Source organism: Podarcis raffonei, chromosome 6 (assembly GCF_027172205.1).
Source record: "Podarcis raffonei isolate rPodRaf1 chromosome 6, rPodRaf1.pri, whole genome shotgun sequence".
NCBI classification, from domain to species: Eukaryota; Metazoa; Chordata; class Lepidosauria; order Squamata; family Lacertidae; genus Podarcis; species Podarcis raffonei.
Window position 1 is genome coordinate 93,356,658 of NC_070607.1, and position 20,426 is coordinate 93,377,083.

Sequence of the window (20,426 nt, forward strand, 5' to 3'; positions counted from 1 at the left end):
TCTAGGTGCTCACAGACTGTTTGCTTAATGATCTGCTCCAGAATCTTCCCTGGTATTGATGTCAGACTGACTGGGCGGTAATTATTTGCTATTTGTCTCTCCTTGCTATTCTTTGGAAATCTGCATTCAATTTCCTGCATCTTTCACTATCTCCCTCGCATTTTGCTTGCCTTCTCTCCTCCGCTATTTGTAAGGCCTCGTTGGACAGCCACTTTGCTTTCTTGCATTTCCTTTTCATTGGGATGGTTTTCGTTGCTGCCTCCTGTACAATGTTACGAGCCTCCATCCATAGTTCTTCAGGCACTCTGTCCACCAAATCTAAATCCTTAAACCTGTTCCTCACTTCCACTGTGTATTCATAAGGGATTTGACTTAGATTGTATCTTACCGGCCCAGTGGTTTTTCCTACTTTCTTCAGTTTAAGCTTGAATTTTGCTATAAGAAGCTGATGGTCTGAGCCACAGTCAGCTCCAGGTCTTGTTTTGGCTGACTGTATAGAGCTTCTCCATCTTTGGCTGCAGAGAATATAATCAATCTGAGCAGGAGAGAATATATTGTTTAATTATAGCCTTTCCAACTTGTGTAAACAAGTTCACAATTTAGCAGAGTAACATTCCCCTTTTTAAACTCACAGCAGATGCGTTTGCTCAGGCTCGTGAAAGCCTCTATAATAACTGTTCTGGTATTTTCCCCTTATTCCCTCATAAAAGATAAGACACGACAGTCTTCTATAAAAGTATAAAAAAGAGTTTACTCACATTCTGTTCACAATCAGATCCCAGAAGGCAGACTTAGCTTAGAAAAGTAACATATGCCTGGAAACTATCCCATAAAGAGATAGTCCCTTTGTCCTCTCTTCGCTCCTGTTGTTTCTGACTTTGGGCTAACAAAATTCTTGCCGCAGTTGTTGCATATAAGAGCAATTTTTTTTATCTTGTCTTGGTATCTCTTTACCCACTATACCCTATAAAAAAGCTTCTGGGGTTTTTATAACAAAAGTGTTTTTAAACATTTTCTTTAACTCACCATTTCCCTCTCTAACTTTCAGATCAGCAGGCCACGGCTTGATGGTCAGTGCATGTGTGTGAAGGCTGGGCAGACTGGGAGCCTCCTTGCCATTGTCTGAGTTGCCTGGCAACTAGGTTACCATGGAGACGTTTGTACACTGGAGGCCTGGACCAAAAGCTCAGACCAGTACGAGGCCCTGAGAGCCGCAGGAGAGGATGTTGACTTGGCAGGTGAGAGAAGGGTCACGGAGTGGGAGAAACCAAAAAGAGGGGGTTTTAGGGTAAGGGGGAGCCTGGGACCTTCTGTTTCACCCTTATATCACCACCCCACTCCTGTCCTTTCCCTCGTGGATGTTTGACACAGTTTTCATTTCAAAGGCAAATCAGCCTACATTCTCACTTGCCAAAACTATGCAAACTAAGACACAGCTTTCCTTCAAAGTCCGTATTCCTCTGAATTTTGCAAGGCGGTTCCCTAGCCAAATGATGTGTGCATATATACTGTCCAGGGTAAAGTGTGCCTAAAAATGCATATATTAGTGGGAAAATATAACATATTAGGGAAGATTGCTTTGCAGAAATGTGTGTATTGGGTAGAATTGTGTAACATGTGTAGCAGGAGAAAACTCGAATGAATTTTCAAGGGACTTTTTTTAAAAAAATCACACATGGGGAGAACAGATCTTAAGAGTGGAAAAATGAGAAACTGAGAGAAAGCAAAATGGGACAGATTTGCCCATCCTTTCGGTTGGGGATAATTCAGATGGAAATACCCAGGTGTCAAAACAGGTTATTTCTGTATGCCACTACTGCGGCCCGTGTTTCGTTAGCCCAAAAATGGAAAACGAGTGTGGTCCCAACCAAAGAAGAATGGCAACTTAAGCTGAAAGAATATGCACAGATTGCAGATTGCACAATTAACATATAGAATAAGAGAACAAGAAGAACATACGTTTAGATTGGAAAACGTTTATTGAATATATGGGGGAAATTGTGTACACTTGGAAACGTTGGCAGCATTAAGATAAATTCAACAGTGTAAATAAGTTTTGATGGATGCAATAATGGAATACAAAATGGTTTAGTTTATGTAAAATATGCAGTGATTTATGGTATGCAAAATGAACCATGGAAAGAGAAGAAGGGAAGTCATTGATATCTTAAGAATGTTTAACTGAGTATTTTAAATTGCAAAACAGAAAATTTAATTAATTATATATATATATATATATATATATATATATATATATATATATATATATGAGAGAATGTTGGGATGCAAGGAATATGGGGATGTTGGGGCAATTTCTTATTGTTTAGTCGTTTAGTTGTGTCCGACTCTTTGTGACCCCATGGACCAGAGCACGCCAGCCACTCCCGTCTTCCACTGCCTCCCACAGTTTGGTCAAACTCACATTAGTAGCTTCGAGAACACTGTCCAACCATCTCGTCCTCTGTCGTTCCCTTCTCCTTGTGCCCTCTATCTTTCCCAGAATCAGGGTTTTTTCCACGGAGTCTTCTCTTCTCATGAGGTGGCCAAAATATTGGAGCCTCAGCTTCAGGACCTGTCCTTCCAGTGAGCACTCAGGGCTGATTTCCTCAAGAATGGATAGGTTTGACCTTCTTGCAGTCCATGGGACTCTCAAGAGTCTCCTCCAGCGCCAATGGAGCAATAATAGGGCAATTATGGAGTTTAACTGAGAGTATGTTGTGTGGGTGGTTTGGGCCTCTTCACTGGCTTATTATTTTGGCTCAAGCACTGCTTGGCAGTGACATTCAGGAACAGGGCCAGTTTCATGGATTCAAACCCTGATCTCCCAGGTTCTAGTCCCACCCTATAATCACAACACCACACCTGCCACTCATCCTCCAAGGCATCCCGATGGGATTTTAATAGTGGGCAAATGGCATTGCTTCATTTGAATGGGAGACAAAGTCAGCTCCCATCCATGGCGGCTGCCCGCCATCTTAATTTAAGCAAAATGCAATGCCACGACCTTTAAATCCATAAGGTCTATGAGGCTGAGTTTTATAGATTTCATAGGACTATATAGGCTGGAGAATTGCATTTTGGGTAAATTAAGAAGGCTGGCAGCCACCAAGTATGGGAGCTGAGCTTTGCTCCTATTGAAAAATAGCACTGCCACTCACCCGCTCCTAAAATGAATGTCCGAGGAGCTAACAGAGAGGTGCGGAGAGGTGTCGCAGCTGGGTGTCATAGACTGGCTGGAGATAGAGGATTGATGGAAGGCACCAGCTGGGAAATCCCCAAGGGAAGAAGGTTCAGAAGGTGGAAGGATGGCAAGTGGGAGAAGACTTTGGGGCGGAGGCATCGGAGGCCACAGGGTTTCGTGAGCAGGAAGAGGTTGTGGCAGATGGCAGCTCAGACTTCAAGGCTGAAGCAAAGGCTGGAGAGGGATGGGGCCAGGAGACAGAGAGGCAGGCTGCTGAAGAAGTCAGGGGATCGTCATTGTTCCCTGTTACAACCAGTTCCCCTCCCCACTGGTCTCCTAGGACACGCAGAGAAATGAAAAGAGCAGAGCAGAGATTAGCTGTGTGCAGGTGCAGTCTGAGATTGCTTGGGGAAAGCCCAGGAGAGAAAGAGCCTTAAAGAGTGGTGGAACGCAGGGACCTTCAGTCCTCACTGTTGGGATGCTGTCAGGAGACGGGGGCGTCTGGCAGGCCCCCAGCTAGCTCCAGCCACTGGCCAGCAGCCGGGCAAAACTCTGGTTCTCAGAACAGCATCAAAACTGTGACTCAAGCCTCAAAATCCTTCAGAGGCTTAAGCACGCAAGCCAGCAGAGAAAAAACTCTTTGCAGCAGAAGTAGCAGACAGAGACATGTGTAAGCATATTTGCAGCATTTATTCAGCATCAGGACAATGGAAAAACATGTCTGCTTCCCTTCGTTTCCAAGCAAAACAGCAATTGCAAAAGCAATGCACAAACGGAAGTTCCCAGCAAGCCTGTGCTGGAAGTGAACAGGCATGTGACACACAACAGTCATGCCTGTTCCTTTTAAGGTGGAATAGAACTATATCCTAACACTCACAATTGCCTTGCTAGACCAAGACCTACTGGGAAGAGTTGCTAGGAACATCATCATTTTTTATTTGTATGCCGCCTTTCCACAGTTAAAAAAACAATGCTCTAGGCAGCTTACAGCATGACAAGATTTGCATAATCACAAAAGTCATAAACAATAAATAAAGCACATCAAAAAAAAATACACAACCGAATGGAAAACAATTTCCACATAAATCAAAATCTAAAACTAAGAATACAGCATTAATATCACAGTTTAAAATGACATAGGTAAAAAATAGCAGCAATTTAAACAAAAAACAAAAACGAAACAAAATGGAGCCCTCTCTGCCCAGCGACAGCAGCGGCAGCAGTCCTTTATAGAGTCCATCAGGCCCTGGCCTAGGCCAGGTGGTGAGTGGCAGGACTGGGGCTCTCAGGCGCTGAGCAAGGATCACTAGACCTGCGCTGCTTTAGTTTCTTTGAGACACTGGTATTTTTATTGCTGTTCTGCACTTGATTCCAGCTCCTGACATTGGGTCAGGCTGGTTGGAGCTCCTGGGGGCTAGTGCTGGACCTCGCCAATAGCTGGCACCAACCCCAACTAGGAAATTCACCATCCAGGTCTCAGGTAACCTGTCCTGTCCTGTCCTCTTTTCCCATGGTGCACTCTGGAAAGCAAGGCATGACCTGGGGCTTTTCTCTTTTTGACCAACAGGGAATCTATTGTCTTGCATTGTATCTAAAGACCGGCTAACTGAGACTGAAGTTTTGTTCTCAAGGAAGTGGCTTTTTAAAAACAACAACAACACACACACACTCACCATTGACTTTCCCCAAAGGTAAGTGTCATTACAAAGGTGTGTGTGAGTGTTTAATAGCAATATTTGCCCAGGTTTAAATGTAGTAAAGTCCTGCCTTCCAGAGCTGTAGTGTGGATTAATGAGCAAGGTGGTGCTTAAGGGAAGCGCTGGACAAGTGTCAGGTAAAGATAAAGGGACCCCTGACCATTAGGTCCAGTCACGGACGACTCTGGAGTTGTGGCGCTCATCTCGCTTTATTGGCCGAGGGAGCCGGCGTACAGCTTCCGGGTCATGTGGCCAGCATGACTAAGCCGCTTCTGGCGAACCAGAGCAGCGCACAGAAATGCCGTTTACCTTCCCGCTGGAGCAGTACCTATTTATCTACTTGCACTTTGACGTGCTTTCGAACTGCTAGGTTGGCAGGAGCTGGGACCGAGCAACGGGAGCTCATCCCCTCCGTGGGGATTCGAACCGCCGACCTTCTGATCGGCAAGTCCTAGGCTCTATGGTTTAACCCACAGTGCCACCCGTGTCCCATAAGTGGCAGGTAGGATGATGCATTTAACAGAACAAGATAACAGGATTTATTTCCTTTGGGGAGTAAGCGCTGGAAGCTAAGGTTGCTTTCGCCAATGGTGCCCCTCCAAGCGGCCGACAGGAATGTGCCATGGGGCATTTGGGGAGCATCAGCGTGGGGAACCCAAACGACTCAACCAGGTGTCATGTAGCTGATGGGCAACGCAGGTCTCAGAGCCTGGTGGTTACCTGGCCCATGCAAGAACCTGCATGGAGCAGACAGAATCACATTCTGGACCTTCTAATTCTGTGATCTGCACAAGAGGCTCTCTGTGGCTGGCTTCTCCCAACCAAACGTTCCAGCAATACTTTTTTTAAAAATGTTTCCGTTCTTGGACAGGGTTTTGTAAGAGCAACACCCCCTGCAGCAAATCTAAGCCTGTGTCCATCTGCGAGTTCCGGCTGTGAGCCATCACGCCTTCCAGCCCAAAAGATGCTTGCTGGACGAGACGTGGTTCGTCAGAAGCCAGGCAGAAAATGCCAAAGGCGCTGACTTGGCACTGAGGAGTTGTCCGCTTCTAGCTTGTGGCTGAAATTCTAGTTAAAAGGCTCTGGTATCACCCATGAAACCGCTTCCTCTTTCTTATCTGAAACATCCTGTGCAATTTCTTGCTAGAAGGCTCAGGAGACCCTGGTGATGGTGAGCGTTTTCCTCTTTTGACACGTCATTCTATTTTCTTTTTCTCTTCTCTTCCCTTCATATATCTGTTGTGGAAAACAAGCACGCACGGCGTGGTTTTAGGATGGCCAGCTTTTCAGCCAGACCCTCAAGCCTCTTTTTTTGCTGTTCGGCTTGATCTGAAACTGTTAGCAGGGGGTACTGTTTGCTTCCACACCATGAAAAGCATCAACTGCTGGTGGCTGCAGGGCCCAATGAAAAGCAGGCAGCCCTAGGCATCCATCTTTCTGCTGTTATCTGAGCGGTGGGGAACTCAGAATTGGGAAGCAAAAGTGGGCAGGGGGGAATAGTGAGGGGGGCTTGGTCAGGCCCCTGAACTGGGCATTAGACACCCCTGATGTACAGAGTTGGAAAGCACAATGCATTTCAAGTGCTATTTCAGAGTTTTAAATAGCCTTGTGTTATTGTAACTCGCTCTACGCGGGGCTGCCCTTGAAGCTGACCCAGAAACTCCAGCGGGTGCAGAATGCCGCAGCGAGGCTCCTTACAGGGTCGTTGCCATGGGATCACATTCATCCAGTGCTTTACCAACTGCACTGGCTCCCGGTGGAGTACAGGGTCAGGTTTAAGGTGCTGGTTTTAACCTTTAAAGCCCTATGAGGCCTAGAACCCACGTACCTACAGGACCGCCTCTCCTGGTGTGCCCCGCGGAGGACCTTAAGATCCACAAATGACAACATTTTGGAGGTCCCAGGTCACAAGGTGGTTAGATTGGTCGCAACTAAGGCCAGGGCCTTTTCAGTACTTGCCCCGACTTGGTGGAACGCTGTCACAAGAGACTAGGGCCCTGCGGGACTTGACATCTTTCCGCAGGGCCTGTAAGACAGAGCTGTTCTGCCTGGCCATTGGTTTGGACTCAGTCTGGCCCTTATGTTTTCCCTCCCCTTATGGTTTTGATCTATGGGCTACTTTTAAAACAAGGCTGCATTTTAAATTGCATTTTAACCTGTATTTTAAATTGGTTTTTTTCTCCTATTATGATTTTACTGTAATTTTACTGGTGTTAGCCGCCCTGAGCCCAGCTCTGGCCAGAGAGGGTATTAAAAAAAATGTATTATTATTCCCATGGTCAAGCTGTTTGGTTTTCCTCTCTTCCATAGCCCTCCTGCCAAGAATCAATCCAATTCTAAGTTGGCGAGATAAGCAAAGATGTCCAAAGGCGGAGCGCTCCAGAGAAATAAGTTCACCGTGCGACACCAGAAGCGTTCGAGCGCCAGCGAAACGAACAAGATGACTCCGGCGCAGATGGCGCGCTACTTGGCCTTTGCTGACCCCAGTCAGCCCAAGGTGAAAGAGATGCTGGCTGCCGTCCTCATGAAGGACAGGAATTTGGTGCCGGAAGAGGAAAAGGTGGCGGAACAGAAGAACCTCATCGGGGTCCTAAAGGCCACCGAGGCTCGGAACCGGCTCCGGAACACGAGGCTCCAGTACCAGAATCTGAGAGTGAGTTTGTATGGGGTTTGGGGAGGGGGGAGCGATGGCAGGGATGGGCTAGATGAGGAGGAGAGCTGGAGTCCGACTAACCAAGAGGAAACCATATTTCTCCATTCTCTCAGCCCTATGGGCTAGCTTAGATTGTGTCACAGTCCGGTTCATGGGCAATCGAAGTCCCAGCAGGGGACATCAGGACCGGGGGCAAGATGGTGGGGTGGGAGCAGGAACGGGGGTTCAGAAGCCAGGAGTCAGGAAGCCAAGAGTCCGAGGGTCAGAGAGCCAGGAGTCAAGAAGTCAGGGGTCCAAGGGTCAGGAAGCAAGGAGTCACGAAGTCAAAGGTCCAAGGATCAAGAAGGAAGGAGTCACGAAGTCAGGGGTCCGAGGATCAAGAAGCAAGGAGTCATGAAGTCAGGGGTCCGAGGATCAAGAAGCAAGGAGTCACGAAGTCAGGGGTCCGAGGATCAAGAAGGAAGGAGTCACGAAGTCAGGGGTCCGAGGATCAAGAAGGAAGGAGTCACGAAGTCAGGGGTCCGAGGATCAAGAAGCAAGGAGTCACGAAGTCAGGGGTCCGAGGATCAAGAAGCAAGGAGTCACGAAGTCAGGGGTCCGAGGATCAAGAAGGAAGGAGTCATGAAGTCAGGGGTCCGAGGATCAAGAAGGAAGGAGTCATGAAGTCAGGGGTCCGAGGATCAAGAAGGAAGGAGTCACGAAGTCAGGGGTCCAAGGGTCAGGAAGCAAGGAGTCACGAAGTCAAAGGTCCAAGGATCAAGAAGCAAGGAGTCAAGAAGTCAGGCGTCCGAGGATCAAGAAGCAAGGAGTCACGAAGTCAGGCGTCCGAGGATCAAGAAGCAAGGAGTCACCAAGTCAGGGGTCCGAGATCAAGAAGCAAGGAGTCAAGAAGCCTAGGTTCAAGGATCAGGAAGCAAGAAGACAAACGCAGCAAGGCAGGAAGCGTGTTGCTGTGGCAAAGAACCGAAGGGAAATGCTGACCTTATATCCCTTCCCAGCTCTTGCCACCAGGTGCTGTGAGTTACCAATTGGCCTCACCTGTGCGGCCGCGCCTTGCTTCTTCAGAACAAACTTAGGAAGGCCCCAGTCCTGCAAAGTCCTATTGGTCACAAGGCCTGGCTCCTGCACGCACACCTGACAGATTGAGTGTGAGCGACTGGCCCAAGGTCACCCAATGAGCTTCATGGCTGAGCGGGGATTTGAACTGCAGTATCCCAGGTCCTAGTCCAACACCCTAGCCACTATGCTAAATCGGCACGTTATCAAAGAGTACTGTGCACCCTGACTTCAGTAGGGTGAGGATGTTTACCACTCTACTTCCAGCAAGAAAATATATTTGGCTGATCCTGCTTGCCCTGTGGCCTCTAGCCTCCAACACTCGTTTTCATCTCACTATAGGGGCATCTACTTCATCCTGAGAGCAGCAAAGAGGTTGGGAAATGGAAGCACCATTCATGGGGACATAGCCAGAGACAGCAAGGGGGTGTGGCAGAAACAGCCCAGAATTCCTGGTCCATGCACAGATTTAGTTATTTAGGGGTTGGGAAGTGCTATTGCATGCCATTCCTAAATGCAAACCCTGGGAAAGCTCCATCAAGACCTATTGGAATATCCTGCCAACGCAGTATCAATGCCCCTCCAACTTTCCCTGTGTAATCCCCGTGAGAAAGCTAGTTCTGGAAAAGTTGCTTATTTTAGACCAGACCGCCTCCATGGAAGGTATTTTCTCTCTCTTGCTCGTTCGCTCTATAATCCCAAACAACATGATGTCATAACTTGGCCCCTGCTGTAACTCTGGGCTTGTTATTTACAGCTCTTGCCATAAAATATGCTATAGTTAGCATCTTGGAACAGGACTTTGCAGCCGCTGCTGCTGCTACTGTCAAAACAAAGCCTTTTCTGTCCTTCCAAGGCTGGGGCTATTCTGGCCAGTGAAACAAAGCGTCTCTCTTGGGGGTCTTTAACTGGCAATAAACAACGACCCGCCCTTTGCAGGCTCCCAAAAACTTGGCAACAAGCAGCGCAATATGTACTCAGAGATGCATCTCCCAAACAAATCCAGTGGCTTTTCAGGGTTTGTGCCTGGGGTGATGGTTAGATTTAGGCAAATGGATGTGACAGGGCTGAGGCCTCGACAGACGAGTGTTTGGGACACTGGAGCCCAATGAAATCAGTTTGGGTTCAAGTTAGCTGTGAAGAGGGGTGGGGGAGAAATTTGCATTTAAAGGCAAACCTCATTTGCACTTTCTGTAGCAACGGGAGCACAAAAAAACACAGCCATCCTTCAGAATGTGCACTTCTCCAAATTTTGCAATGCTTTTCTCCATCGAAAGAGTGTGTCAAAAACTTATCATACGCCCAATAATAAATGTTGGAAATGTAAGGAAACTGAAGGTACTTTCTACCACCTTTGTTGGACGTGCCCAAAGATCAAGGCCTTTTGGGAAATGATCTATAATGAAATTAAGAAGGTACTTAAGTGTACTTTTCACAAGAAACCAGAGGCCTTCCTCTTGGGCATGGTGGGCCAATTGGTGTCAAGGAAAGATAGGACGTTCTTTATGTATGCTACAACAGCAGCAAGAGTTCTTTTAGCAAAGTATTGGAAGACACAAGAACTACCCACGTTGGAAGAGTGGCAGACGAAGGTGATTGACTATATGGGACTGGCCGAGATGACCGGCAGAATCCGTGACCAAGGGAGAGAGACGGTGGAAGAAGATTGGAAGAAATTTAAAGTTTACCTTAAGAACTGTTGTAAAATTAATGAGTGCTAAAATGTCATGGGTAATGGAAAACAGAATTGCAGTGACAAGTAATTGGATAGGAGGAAAAAGATCAGAAATGGTATTATAAGTACTGAAATTAGGGGTTGCTGGGAAAAATTTAAAACAGGGATGCAGAAAAGGGAGGTATGGGGAAGTCGTTGAAACAAGGTTTAAGAAAAAGAGGTTAAGAAATTATACGTGTTTATTTGTTTGTTTGTTTATGTATTGTCTTGTATTGTTTTCTAATATGTGTTGGAAAATTAATAAAAATCTATTAAAAAAAAAAAAGAAAGAGTGTGTCAAAAACTGCACACCGTGGGGTAAAGTGTTCAGCAAAGGGCATATATTCATGTAAATCGCATTGCAATATGTATTCTATTACTTAACCCCTGTAAAACTGACTAAAATTTATAAACTAACATCAAATCTGTGTTGGAGATGTAAGGTGTCAGAGGGATCCTTATATCATGTATGGTGGGGATGTGATAAAATTAAGAAATTTTGGGAAAATATACATGAGGAACTGAAAATATGTTTGAAACAACAATAGGTAAGATGCCGGAAACATTCCTTTTAGGAATTATTAAAAATGACATCCCAAAAGACATGAAGAGAATCTTTTTATATGCAACAGCTGCCGCAAGGTTATTGACTGCAAAAAATTGGAAATCAGAAGAAGTACCAACATTGAAAGATTGGCAAAATATTTTTTTTTGAAATGATTGATTTAGCAAAAATGACGGCAACAATTAGAATGCAATCCAATCAAAATCTCAAACAGGAATGGAAATGTGTAGAAGAATACATGAACAAAAGATGCTCCAACAAGAATTTATTGTTATGTATAGACTGATTTCACAAAGTTAAGTTAAGCAGATATATAAGATTGAATGTTTAATTATTAAGATACAAAATTACAATCTCAATAATAAAGTTACAAAATAATAACAAGGAAGTCACGCACGGGTGGAGGGAAGACACAGGGCAAGAAATGAGAAATGGATAAATGTTGGTACATAATGAAATGTGAAAATGTGAATTTATGAATATAACGTATATGTATCAATATGTAAAGATTTCATATATGTATTGCAACATTAATAATAAATAAATAAAGTGCAAATACTTTCTTTATCCTATCTGCCTGCGGACTGTCTCGCCAGAGTGGTGCATGCTCTGGTTATCTCCCGCTTGGACTACTGCAATGCGCTCTACGTGGGGCTACCTTTGAAGGTGACCCGGAAACTACAACTAATCCAGAATGCGGCAGCTAGACTGGTGACTGGGAGCGGCCGCTGAGACCATATAACACCGGTCTTGAAAGACCTACATTGGCTCCCAGTACGTTTCCGAGCACAATTCAAAGTGTTGGTGCTGACCTTTAAAGCCCTAAACGGCCTCGGTCCAGTATACCTGAAGGAGCGTCTCCACCCCCATCGTTCTACCCGGACACTGAGGTCCAGCGCCGAGGGCCTTCTGGCGGTTCCCTCATTGCGAGAAGCAAAGCTACAGGGAACCAGGCAGAGGGCCTTCTCGGTAGTGGCACCTCCCCTGTGGAACGCCCTCCCATCAGATGTCAAAGCGATAAACAACTACCTGACATTCAGAAGACATCTTAAGGCAGCCCTGTTCAGGGAAGTTTTTAACGTGTGATAGTTTAGTGTATTTTTGGTTTCTATGGAAGCCGCCCAGAGTGGCTGGGGAGGCCCAGCCAGATGGGCGGGGTATAAATAATAAATTATTATTATTATTATTATTATTATTATTATTATTATTATTAAGTGCAAATACTTTCTTTATCCTGAGCAAACCGTTTTGTATGATTGGCTTTTCGGACTGATGAAACGTGTAGCGAAACCTGCAATATATCCGGATAACAGATCTCCTTTTGCCCACTTGCGTTATTCTCACCAGGGGGTTGGCTTTGATTTTCCTTCCTGTGATTGATCCATGCATACGGCTTTGTGTTTCCAACTCAAGACCCATTGAAGAACATCTCATCCAGTTCAATCTTTGAAAAACAGCTTTGAAAAACTTTTCCATATTCTCCAGTGTGCTACCCTTGCCATTGTGGCGGCACGGGGTTGCCGTTCTGTGATTGGGCTTACGCTATTTGTTGAACGGTTCATTTATCCAGCCTGTATAATGTTTACTGCGCATGTAACTTGTTAAGACGGGACGCGGGTGGCGCTGTGGGTTGAACCACAGAGCCTAGGACTTGCCGATCAGAAGGTCGGCGGTTCGAATCCCCACGATGGGGTGAGCTCCTGTTGCTTGGTCCCTGCTCCTGCCAACCTAGCAGTTCGAAAGCACGTCAAAGTGCAAGTAGATAAATAGGTACCGCTCCAGCGGGAAGGTAAACGGCATTTCCGTGCGCTGCTCTGGTTCGCCAGAAGCGGCTTAGTCATGCTGGCCACATGATCCGGAAGCTGTACACCAGCTCCCTTGGCCAGTAAAGCGAGATGAGTGCTGCAACCCCAGAGTCTGCCACAACTGGACCTAATGGTCAGGGGTCCCTTTACCTTTATCTTTAACTTGTTAAGATAGAGTTGTACATTTATCCACTCCATGTTTACAGTATCTCCAGGCTTTATCTTGCACATGGCACCTTAGTATGTTTGTTGTTTGAATGGTTACAATCTCTATTCTAGCTATTATTCTAGTAAATTTGGTTTTATACTGTACTTATAAGCCAGTTTGTGGTGTTGTTGTTTTGTTGTATTATTATTACTGTCACCACATTTGATACTTTGTGTATATACTTTGAATTAAGAGTTCCACCTTGTTTGGCACTCAGGTCTCAGGACTGGGAGAGAGTGCTGCCATTAGAGTAGCCAGCACTGGACCAAAGGTCTGGTTCAGTCCAAAGCAGCTTCAGTCCTTCATTCATTTCATTCTCTTTCGACTCCAGGCACAAGAGATCAACTTCCTGATCTCCTTCCAGAGGAACGCTAAAGGTGCTGTGAGGCTCGAGGTCTTCCTCCCACCCAGGAAGAACCTTAGAAAACTAGCAGACTGCATGAACACAGTCCAGGTATGTTGAACGCCCAAACTGTCTGGCAAATAGTTCCTTCCCACTGACATATCTCTCCATTTCCCAGTTCTGAAAAGGGGACCCATCAAGAAAGAAGGTCTTTCTTGCGCAGCTCCCTCCACAGACACATGTCACCGCAGAATATCGACGAGGCCTGGCCCCCTCCGTTAATTTGGGGGGGGGGGTCTAGAACGCTCGTGGCCGCCCCTAGATGGCGCCCCTGATTCATATGGTGCACCATTTCCTGGGAAGATGAAGTGATGGCCATCATCTTCAGTGGTTCTTTAAAAGCATTCAGCTAACTCACTGTGGCTGGATCCATTGATAGTTAAGAACATAAAGGGAGCCAGCTGGGTCAGACCACAGCTAATAAATAGCCTTCTCCTTCATGAATTTGCCCGATCTTCCTCCTCCTCCTCCTCCTCCTCTTCTTCTTCTTCTTCGCAAACTTTACTGAGTACAGTGGTACTTTTGTTCTGAAACTTAATCCGTTCTGGAAGTCCGTTCTAAAACCAAGACGTGCTTTCCCATAGAATGTAATGCAAAACGGATTAATCCGTTCCAGACTTTTAAAAACAACCCCTAAAACAGCAATTTAACATGAATTTTACTATCGAACAAGAGCATTGATCCATAAAATGAAAGCAATAATCAATGTACTGTGCTATAAAATAAATGAGACAGTATTGTAGATGACATTCAGAAGACATCTTAAGGCAGCCCTGTTCAGGGAAGTTTTTAACGTGTGATATTTTACTGTATTTTTGGTTTCTATGGAAGCCGCCCAGAGTGGCTGGGGAGGCCCAGCCAGATGGGCGGGGTATAAATAATAATTATTATTATTATTATTATTATTATTATTATTATTATTATTATTATTATTACCCACACAGTCATAAAAACAAATTAACCTAAAAGTCCTCAAAAACCAAAACGCAAAATAAATAGCAAAAACAAAAGCACCAAACTTAATCTGTTCCGGAAGTCTGTATGACTTCCGAAATGTTCGAAAACCAAGGTGCAGCTTCTGATTGGTGCAGGTGCCCTGAAAACAATACCCGACATCGCATCGGACATTTGGCTTCCGAAAAACATTCGAAAACCAGAACACTACTTCTGGGTTTTCGGCGTTTGAGAACCAAGGCTTTTGAGAACTAAGGTACCACTGTATCTTATAAACAGTTACCAAATTTATTTGTCTTCCAAGACAAATACATCTACAGATGCGAAGTCTTGCGTGCTGCCATTCACAAGGCATCAAAACAAACTTGGAGAATCTTTTCCATTACAAATTCAGCTCACAATCCGCGGGGTGGACTTGAGATAATTTCTTAACCAGTGACTGCTTCAACTGAAATGGACATGGGATTGCTTCTGTTACTGTTGTTAATAAACAATGCGAACCGAGACCATCTGCACACTGTTTCTTTTGCTTTGCTTTACAGAGAAGCCGGATTGAAGAGATTCTGGAAGATGAAACGGGTGAGGTCTATATCAGAAAGCCTTGAAACCCCACATAGGACAAGGCAGTATAAGGGGAGGAGAATATGGATGGAAGCCAGACAGAGACCAAATCTCTGGACAGCTCCAACTTAGAAAAACTATTGCTGTTCAATAAACTTCATGGATTATTATCCATGACTTAAGACAAAAAACAAAAAAACTCATAGTTAGGGGTGGACAAATCTGTTTCAGCTCCATGTTATTTTTGCATGTGTTCACCCAAAAGTCTGTTCCATTCAATCTTTTCCCATTAATCTCCAAATATATATTGCATTTAAATGTGCATTTTAGGCTGCAATAGGACCTCTCAACAGTTGTGTGTAAGGCTGCGCGGTCAAAATGCAATTTTTGAAAACGGTGAATTGTTAAAAGTTTTGGGTCCTTTTTAAAAGAAACGATCGTGGCTAAACATTCAGGAAGTACAAACAGCTGGCCAGTAACTTAACTGACAGATCTGCACCATGGTCAGAGAGGTCCTGATCAGCAAAGATGGGATTCTCTCTCCAATTTGCAGCTCTGCCTTTCAAAACAATGTGCGTGGTGCAGGGCCTAAAGCATCCTTTGCCAATCTGGTGCATGGCTCTGCTTCCTGAGGCTGATGGGAACTGTCATTCAAAACATCTGGAGGGCACCGGAGTGGCAAACACTTGCTAGAGCATTATGCCTGGGATGGGAGATGCCTGTTGAGGAACGCTGGACCTGAGATTAGTCATCTCTTGTTAGAGACATGCTTTTCAGTTCAAAAACCTTTTGGTACTGAAGACCTATCCTTCGGTGCAGTCCTGTGCCTAGTTAGCAAAATAACTGAGCATCAGACTTGCAGAGTTTGCAGTGCTCTGTAGAGACTGAATTCCTTCCATTTAAACCCTGAGCAAAACATGCAATCCTGTGCATGCTTAGCCATGAATGTGGGACTCACAACATCCTCATTCCATTGATGATGCATGTAAAATCTCGTATAAGCAGACACTGGCCCCAATCCCCATCCATCCCCACCTCCTTGCTTCCTCCTCTGTCAATTTTGTATTTTCAGCCTCCCCACCCAGCAACCATATAGCTTGTAACAACTACTAGGCTCTCTCTCCAACCCAAAATAAAGCAGGGGGTCAACATTCAGCCAGGTGGTCCCTGGTCCATGAGATACTGTTCCCCCCCCCCCATCTGCAGAGATTGAGGCCTGCGGGAGTCATTGCATGAATGAGATGACTTCACGGGATTCAAATGCTTAGAACATGTTCCTATATATGCCTGATTCTAAGGTTTAACAATAGGAAAGTAGAGTCTACCAGGCTCATTAAAAAGCATAGGTAAAGGTAAAGGGACCCCTGACCATTAGGTCCAGTCGTGGCTGACTCTGGGGTTGTTGCAGTGCTCATCTCACTTTACTGGCTGAGGGAGCCGGCGTACAGCTTCCGGGTCATGTGGCCAGCATGACTAAGCCGCTTCTGGTGAACCAGAGCAGCGCATGGAAACGCCGTTTACCTTCCCGCTGGAGAGGTACCTATTTATCTACTTGCACTTTGACGTGCTTTCGAACTGCTAGGTTGGCAGGAGCAGGGACCGAGCAACAGGAGCTCACCCTGTCACATTCTTGTTGTTTAGTCGTTTAGTCGTGTCCGACTCTTCGTGACCCCCTGGACCAGAGCACACCAGGCACTCCTGTATTCCACTGCCTCCCGCAGTTTGGTCAAACTCACGCTGGTAGCTTCGAGAACACTGTCCAACCATCTCGTCCTCTGTCGTCCCCTTCTCCTTGTGCCCTCCATCTTTCCCAACATTAGGGTCTTTTCCAGGAAGTCTTCTCTTCTCATGAGGTGGCCAAAGTATTGGAGCCTCAGCTTCATGATCTGTCCTTCCAGTGAGCACTCAGAGCTGATTTCCTTAAGAATGGAGCAGTTTGATCTTCTTGCAGTCCATGGGATTCTCAAGAGTCTCCTCCAGCACCAGAATTCAAAAGCATCAATTCATCGGCGACCAGCCTTCTTTATGGTCCACCTCTCACTTCCATACATCACTACTGGGAAAACCATAGCTTTAACTATAGGGACCTTTGTCGGCAAGGTGATGTCTAAACCACACCGCTTCATAGGATCATAGAATTGTAGAGTTGGCTGTGGTCTAAACCACTGAGCTTATTGGGCTTGCTGATTAGAAGGTTGGCGGTTCGAATCCCCGCAACCAAGTGAACTCCCGTTGCTCTGTCCCCGGCTCCTGCCAACCTAGCAGTTCCAAAGCATGCCAGTGCAAGTAGATAAATAGGTACCGCTCCGGCGGTAAGGTAAATAGCATTTCCATGCACTCTGGCACTTGTCACAGTCCTCCGTGCACCAGAAGCGGTTTAGTCCTGCTGGCCACATGACCCAGAAAGCTGTCTGTGGACAAATGTCGGCTCCCTTGGCCTGAAAGCAAGATGTGCGCCACAACCCCATAGTCACCTTTGACTGGACCTAACCGTCCAGGGGTCCTTTACCTTTACCTTTACCTTTACCATCTAGACCAACCCCATGCAATGCAGAAATCTCAACTAAAGAATTCCTGAGAGATGGCCCTCCAGTCTCAGTTTTAAAACCTCTAGTGAAGGGGAGCCCAGCACATTTTGTGGTCGTCCATTCCACAGCTCTTACCGTCCTTCCTGATGTTTATCCAGAATCTCATTTCTTGTCATTTGCATTTGTTTGTAATTTGTTTTGTGTTGGTTTTATGCACCTGTTTAACTTGCCATGGCTTCCAGGGAAGAATTCTGGGGACTGAAGTTTCTAGAGGTGCCAAGGATTGTTTTTCTTCTTCCCCTACAAAGCTACAGTTCTCAGTGTTCCCAGGGGAGAGGGGCTTTTGCCAAACCATGTGAATGGCATAATATATATACCGTATTTTTCACTCCATAAGACACACTTTTTTCTTCCTAAAAAGTAAGGGGAAATGTCTGTGCATCTTATGGAGCAAATGTGTGGTCCCTGGAGCCAAATTGCCCGGGGCAAAAAGATCATCCTTTTTTTGTTTTGAAAGAGGGAAGTGGGTGTTGAAACAAAGCCGCTGGTCGGCAAGCGATCAGGAGGGAGATAAGGGACACTAGCAATAAAGTAGGCTACCTGGGAGGGGGGAGGTAAAGACAGAGAACTTGCAAGAAAAGGAGACAGGAATGTTAAAGCAATGAGGAGAGAAATTAGAAGAAAAGAAGGAGCAAAAAACTGCTCCAGCTAAGGAAAAGACACTAAGGCAAACAAAAGGGAAGGGGATGTTGAAAGGAAGCAGCTAATCGGCAAGCGATCAGGAGGGAGATAAGGGACGCTAGAGATAAAGGAGGCTGCCTGGGAGGGGGGAGGTAAAAGCCCATGGATCCTCAGGATTTTTACATTGGGTCACCCCAAATTCACCATCAGGTCACATAGCATGTCCATGGCTACAGCCTGCACCAAAAAAATCACGCACCCACTGTTGTGTGGGTCTGCAATGGCACAAAAATGTGGTTACAAAGCACAGATCCACATGGATCCTCAGGATTTTTGCATTGGGCTACCCCAAACTCACTGTCAAATCACATGTCTGTGGCCACAGCAGGAACCACAAAAATCATACATCCACTGTTTCATTCAGAATATTTTTTTCTTGTTTTCCTCCTCTAAAAACTAGGTGTGTCTTATGGTCAGGTGCGTCTTATGGAGCGAAAAATACGGTATATATATGCCAAGGAGTCAAGTTCATATATCTTTTGTACAGGAATGGATAGAAAAGGCTACTTCCAAGTCCATATCAGTTTCAAATGTGTTCATTGCCTAGGTCTCTTCCACCTTCCTTTCTGCATTATGATTATTTTTTTAAAAATCCACATGAAAATTGGCATTTAAACAGATATTTGGCTACGTATATTTTCGCCACATATGTGAGGGTGTCTCAATGTGCCCAACGCATATATTCCTCTGACACGCACATTTTTTAAATCAGTGCTTCTCGGTTCTTTCTTGAGCCGAGGACATCGCTGCACAATTTGGAGAAGTGCAAAATCCGAAGGAGGTTTATGCAAATTGTGAGCAGCCCTGAGGCCTCTGGGTATGGGGCGGTATATAAATTAAATAAATAAATATAAATAAGATAGATAAATAAATATAAGCTCCCTGACCTCCACACGTGTGTGCATGTTGCATCTGAAACTGACTGGGCCGGCCATTGTAATGGCCCAATAACACTGGGAACTGTTGCGAGGGAGAGATGGAAACTTCCCCGCTTTGCGAAAACTCCAGTTCTTGGGAATCTTACAGGAAAGCTATGCAGGACCCAGGGGTGGGGAACCTCAGCCCCCAGAAACTTAATGTGGCCTCCTTTAACTCTTAAGAATGCCTCTTTGCAGGCCTGGGTGGAGAACCAAGAGGGGTGAGTGTACGAACGAGTCTACCATACAAAGCTGAAATTTACATTCATTGCTCTACCCATTTTGGCCTCTGGTCCTGCCTCACTGCTGGCATGTGTCCACGCCAGCCCCCAAAGCTTGCCCAGAAAGGAATGTAGCCCTTGAAAAAGGTTCCCCGCCCCTGATAAATCAAATCTGCATTGTTAACAGCCAATGACCAATATTCCCCTGGTATGACCTGTCTTTTGAAACGGGTTCTCAAGTGCTAAACGCTCTGTCTGCTCTCTTTTGCCGCTTCAGCGAGATTCTAGGGCAACCGCCCTCTGGAAATAGGTCCCCGTTTCCTTTGCCACAATCAGGGCTCTTGGCGATGAGCGCTTGGCCTTGTGCTGAACCAAGGGGAGCGTAGCTGCTCAGACGTCTGTAGAGCCTCTAAGCTTGAATAGGTCGCTTTTTTGCATATGTACAGATAGTCAGCATGTATATACCCATGTTCCAATAAAGGCAACCGACCCAGCCTGGAATTGCAGCTTCTATCTTGTTTCTCCTTTGCTCACTAGTCTTTCGGTGGGGTTCGCCAGGGCTGAGCCACCACAACTTTCCACAATTCACCATCCCGGTTTGTCCTGACCGCCATGACTCTGATGTACCTAGGAGCATAGTTTGGGGAGGACCAGGGGCCCCCAACCCCCTCTTTGAATGGTCACCTGGCCAGTGTTGAGGTATTGTGCCCACAAAGGACCGTGTCATGGCCCCATGAACCCTCTGTGTCCCAGAAGACACCCAGGAGAGAAAGTTCCCCAAGTGCAATTGATTATTGTTGCCCAATGCATTTTGGAAGCAATAACTTCTTCTTCTTCTTCTTCTTCTTCTTCTTCTTCTTCTTCCCCTCCTCCTCCTCCTCCTCCTCCTCCTCCTCCTCCTCCTCCCTCCTTCTCCTCCTTCTCCTTCTCCTTCTTCCTTTTCGTCTTCTTCTTCCTCCTCCTCCTCCTCCTCTTCTTCTTCCTCTTCTTCTTCTTCTTCCTCTTCTTCTTCTTCTTCCTCTTCTTCTTCTTCTTCCTCTTCCTCTTCCTCTTCTTCTTCTTCTTCTTCCTCCTCCTCTTCCTCTTCTTCTTCTTCTTCCTCCTCCTCCTCTTCTTCTTCCTCTTCTTCTTCTTCCTCTTCCCCTTCTTCTTCTTCTTCCTCCTCTTCCTCTTCTTCTTCCTCTTCCCCTTCTTCTTCTTCCTCTTCCTCTTCTTCTTCTTC

General features: G+C 45.8%; 1 protein-coding gene across 2 annotated transcripts; it reads left to right on the top strand.

The window, feature by feature from the left end:
- The first annotated feature begins 1,144 nt into the window (after positions 1-1,144).
- On the top strand, positions 1,145-19,705 carry LKAAEAR1 (LKAAEAR motif containing 1). Of its 2 annotated transcripts, XM_053394524.1 has the most exons (6): positions 1,145-1,238; positions 4,749-4,872; positions 7,189-7,531; positions 13,211-13,333; positions 14,779-14,815; positions 19,482-19,705. In XM_053394524.1, the coding sequence occupies exons 3-6, from the start codon at positions 7,238-7,240 to the stop codon at positions 19,490-19,492; spliced, it is 465 nt and encodes a 154-aa protein (XP_053250499.1). In that variant the 5' UTR covers positions 1,145-1,238; positions 4,749-4,872; positions 7,189-7,237; the 3' UTR covers positions 19,493-19,705. The 2 variants fall into 2 exon arrangements, with proteins under 2 accessions (XP_053250499.1, XP_053250498.1); XM_053394523.1 differs by lacking the exon at positions 19,482-19,705 and having other exon boundaries at positions 14,779-14,967.
- Positions 19,706-20,426: the final 721 nt, after the last annotated feature.

Bases quoted from the DNA above. Each gene is read 5' to 3' on its own strand.
- LKAAEAR1 (XM_053394523.1), top strand. From the start codon at position 7,238: ATGTCCAAAGGCGGAGCGCTCCAGAGAAATAAGTTCACCGTGCGACAC. The intron at 7,532-13,210 runs GTGAGTTTGTAT...TTTCGACTCCAG, and splicing joins TCCAGTACCAGAATCTGAGA to GCACAAGAGATCAACTTCCT. The intron at 13,334-14,778 runs GTATGTTGAACG...TTTGCTTTACAG, and splicing joins ACTGCATGAACACAGTCCAG to AGAAGCCGGATTGAAGAGAT.